The 4,456-nt window shown below is 44.1% G+C and overlaps 1 protein-coding gene across 1 annotated transcript; it reads right to left on the bottom strand.

Moving 5' to 3' along the window:
• Positions 1 to 2,893: 2,893 nt before the first annotated feature.
• On the bottom strand, positions 2,894 to 3,076 carry ctxnd1 (cortexin domain containing 1; the record flags this gene model as incomplete). The annotated part of the gene is made up of 1 exon (XM_084027477.1): positions 2,894 to 3,076. The coding sequence occupies one exon, from the start codon at positions 3,074 to 3,076 to the stop codon at positions 2,894 to 2,896; it is 183 nt and encodes a 60-aa protein (XP_083883603.1).
• Positions 3,077 to 4,456: the final 1,380 nt, after the last annotated feature.

Below are 4,456 nucleotides of genomic sequence, written 5' to 3'. Positions count from 1 at the left end.
TGCAATTGACAATCAATTCCTAGACCAGGGTTCCCAAACTTTTCAGCCCAAGACCCCCAAATTAACGGTGCCAGAGACTGGTGACCCCCACTATCCCCGGAGGTGACTGAAACATAAAAAAGTGTACGTACATGAACACACTAATAGGCGTATCCAAACATGGGCATAACAACAACACAAAAGAACAGAATAGCCTGACAACCATGATATGATTTTATATAAACAGTTTCATTTAAAAGCAGAACATCTCAGTCAGTCATCTCCATGGAACTTATGAGTGAACATTGTTGCTGTCATATATACTTTCATTTCCATGTTACCAGAAGAACATCTCAGTCAAAATAATGAAAATCATCTCATGGTGACAAATAATCTGAGCCTCAACACAGAAGATACTCACGGAGTAGACACGGGATCTCTAGAAAGTATATCAAGTCAGAATTCTTTAGAAAATATTAAAAACCTGCCTGCCTGCCTTACCATGAAACCAACATACAATGGCCTCTATATTCCATTAAATTATTTAAAGGGACACTCCACTTATGTGGTATTTATTTTCTCTCATGAATTTGTCTTTTGTGATTATATAAATGAAACTGACTCGACAAAGCTCCTTCTGAGCCACAGTAAACGTTATGGAAAGCTCCATGTTTTGTTCCAGAGGTAAAAAATAAAGCCAGCCTCATTCAAGTGCTCGAAAGTTGCCAAAAAGTAGTGAGCAGCACGAGCTTTAAAACTCACTAAATCTAGAGAGAAAGTCTCCAAATCATCAACACTCACAGACCGTCTCTTCACACCTCCTCCAAAGACAAGGCCCCAAAATGATAACCATGAGCGCAAAAAAGTAGGTAGTTTGGTAGGTTGACCAGTAGGTAGGTATCCAGGTAGAAATTTTGGTATGTAAACAGTTAGGTAGGTATGTACACAGATATGTAGGTGGACAGGTAGGGTAGTTAGACAGGTAGGTTTATGGACAGGTTGGGAAGTAAGACAGGTAAGTAGATGGACAGGTAGTAGACAGGTAGGTATATGGACAGGTAGGTAGGTAGACAGGTAGGTAGTTAGACAGGTAGGTAGTCAGACAGGTAGGTAGATGGACAGGTAGTGGACAGGTAGGTAGATGGACAGGTAGGTAGATGGACAGGTAGGTAGATGGACAGGTAGGTAGGTAGACAGGTAGGTAGTTAGACAGGTAGGTAGATGGACAGGTAGGTAGGTAGACAAGTAGGTAGTTAGACAGGTAGGTAGATGGACAGGTAGGTAGATGGACAGGTAGTAGACAGGTAGGTAGATGGACAGGTAGGTAGGTAGGTAGACAGGTAGGTAGTTAGACAGGTAGGTAGCCTGTCCAATCATTCTTTATGGGCCAAATTATGTTTAGATTTATTGATTACTTTCGGGGTGTAATGAAAATTTCAACAAATATGAATTACCAACTGTAGCTCTAAGAGTAGACAACAATGAGTTTTTGAGTGAGAGTGATTGTTGCAGGCTAAATACAGGTGTAACTGATCAAATTAATTACAGTCCCATCCTATTTAGTGTGTCACAGCCCTGGCCAACTGAAATGAAACAGGGCGATAATTATTCATTATACCCGTGTTTGCCCTGGAATAACATGTCAACATGTTAACACTTTAACATACACTGTATGGTGCAGAAATGCAATTTGAAGCTAACGCTCACACAACATAGCATTATGCTAATTTCTTACACAGTATAATGTTTACATGAGGCTGTATTGGGCTTGATCAAACAGATATTGATATTCCCTTGTTGGATGATTCTGTTTTTTAACTATCTTATTTCTTATGCGATGTCATGGAATACCACAACATGACAAGAAACACAAGCAGTGAGTCCGGACACATTATTGAAACCACTAAGGTACCTGTTACCACCCAAGTTAGTCTGTGGTGGATATTCACTTATCAGACAGATGATTCTCTATGGGGAATCACTGTGAGGCCAAATCTCAGCAAAGAACTAAATTCTCATTGAGTATGTTGCTATAGCTGAGGAGAAATTTGACCAAATGTTCTTCTAATAAACCAGAATTATGCTTTAAATTCGACAACGGTAACCATTTCAGACTATGGAAGATGATTTTCTTTTCAGAAATTTTGCTATGATACGTTTCCTCCATATGGGCTACTGGTATTATTTGTTCCATTTTCTGATTGTGTACAAGTTTAAAAGCCTGCTGATAGTTCTGCTAGTTTTGTGACATCACACTCTGCTAATTGATCATTCCAGTCCCTACAGATGTAAAGGGAAAGTCTGTCAGTTAAGGATGTTTGCTATTTGTGTTTGTCTATTTGCTATTCGTCTGACAGGAATGTAAGGCAGCTCCTGAAGACATCTCTAGGTCGATACAAAAAGTCAATTGTATGTGCTTTTACTCTGTGCTTGTAACAGGGTTACTCCCAGTAGCTCCCCGCTTTATTTTCTTCCTATTGGCTTGATGTGTGGATGAAGTCATCTTTACATGATGTGCAGGTTTCATGTCCATACCATTGTATGTTCTGTGTATAACCAAATACAGTTTGTATCTACCATAACCACAGCAATAAAGCTTTCAGCATACTGTACATAGACTTAAAAACGGTTTCAGAAAGTACCAGTAAGTGGTTCTTATAGGTTTGTACCATAGCAGAACCATTTTAAAATGTGGATTAAAAAAAAGTTACAAAGTTCTGTACCATGGTGTTCTCTTGTGGGCTTTTTCATCATTTTAGAATAACTGAAATTAAGAAAATATTTGCCAGGGTATTTTTAGTTTGTTTTTCATGTGGAATCGTTAGGTTTCGTACAGTTGCCTCACTACAGAACCCTTGAAGAACCCTCCCTTTTCTGGGTGGACCCTTTGCTGGTTTGTCTTCGTTCATCATCATCAGTCGTCCAGGTGCTGTTCCTCCCACGTAGAGGTGGGGATTGCGCTGTAGGGGTCCATGATGACCTTAGCACAGCGGATGATCATGGCCACCAGCAGCAGGCAAAGGAAGGCGATGCAGGCCAGAGTCAAGCCCTGGTCCACATCCACGAAGGCTGGCTCTGCGGTGCCCTCTACCTCCATGACCACGGCTGTCTTCTGCTGCGTTCCTTGGACCCACCTTCACACACTGCTAGCATCCTGAAGACACGACTAGACATACAGAGAGATAGACATGATACATCTTGTAGTGGACAGATGGATGTGAGGGGACAGAAACCATCACAGAAGTAATCGCTCCTTTTATGGCTGGTTAAAGTTTTAGGGCCCTAGTTTCGTAGACTAGGCGTAGTCAGCACGCAGCACACCTGCGCCATGCCGACGGGGTGTGTCCACCTGGACTTTGCAAGTTTCGTGCACCACGCAGGCTAGCGCAGGCACGCCTCCCGTCACTCCCACCCGCGCAAGTGGGAAAGATGGAGGAGAAGAAGGCGTGAGTGGGAGACGAGGAGGAGACAAGGCGTGGACTGGGATTAACACAGCCGATTCAGATCTTCACCAATCAAATGAGCTCCTCTCCTCACCTTTAATGCGTCAGGCGGGGTTCAGTGCAAGTTTCGTCACTTGACAACCCGAGAAGCAGCGCCGCCGCTCCCACCACGCTCATCACGCGCTGTGTGCTTATAGTCATAATAATTATAATGCCGATATTATATCACTATAGAAATTGTAGGCACATTTTAGGCATGTCTATCACAAAACAGGGTCAGGGCGTACAGTAGTGGCGAGAACCCGGTGATTGCACGAGCCGGCCGGGCCATTCATCATCATCACCGTCTTCATCATCTGCGCTCCACAGCTGCACCGGATTCCCCGTCCAACACCAGAACGGCGGGACACCAGGACCTCGCGCGCCGCTCAGACCAGCTGCAGCCCCAACTCCGGTTACAGCTCGCGGCAAAGTTGCGCGTCTCTCCACGGACACAGACAACAGGCTGCCCGTGCGCGAGACCAGCGCACAAGCAGAACATGATCCCCAAAAGTGCTGTATTTTTTTTAAAGATTTTTCCAGGCATAGACGGATTTTATTAGCAGTGGATAGATATGAAAAACAGGAGAGAGAGAGAGAGAGAGAGAGAGAGAGAGAGAGAGGGAGGTGTGACACGCAGCAAAAGACCTTAGGACGGGATTCCAACCGGGGTCGGCGGCGTATGCGTACGTGTAAAGGCGAGTCCACACCGGACCGAAAATCGGCGTCTTTGAGAGAGTCGGCGTCCGTGACATGAGTCTACTTGGTGTGGTCGCTCGAATCGGCCCACGTCGGCGTTCATTTCAGCCGATTCAAATGTATAATCCGCCATTCGAGTCGGTCATTCTTTTACCATTCTGATTGGTGGAGGCTAGCAGCTTGACTAGCGAATCAGTGAAACCCGGAAGTGACGATGGTTAACATACCAGAAAAACAGTGGAATCGGGTTACATATTACATTTTAGATTTTTTCCGTTCAGAGAGTAATCACAACT

The sequence above is a fragment of the Eutrigla gurnardus genome (assembly GCF_963514095.1).
Source record: "Eutrigla gurnardus genome assembly, chromosome: 1".
Lineage (NCBI taxonomy): Eukaryota > Metazoa > Chordata > Actinopteri > Perciformes > Triglidae > Eutrigla > Eutrigla gurnardus.
The sequence above is the reverse complement of the archived record's forward strand: the minus strand, read 5'-3'. Positions and strand labels throughout refer to the sequence as shown.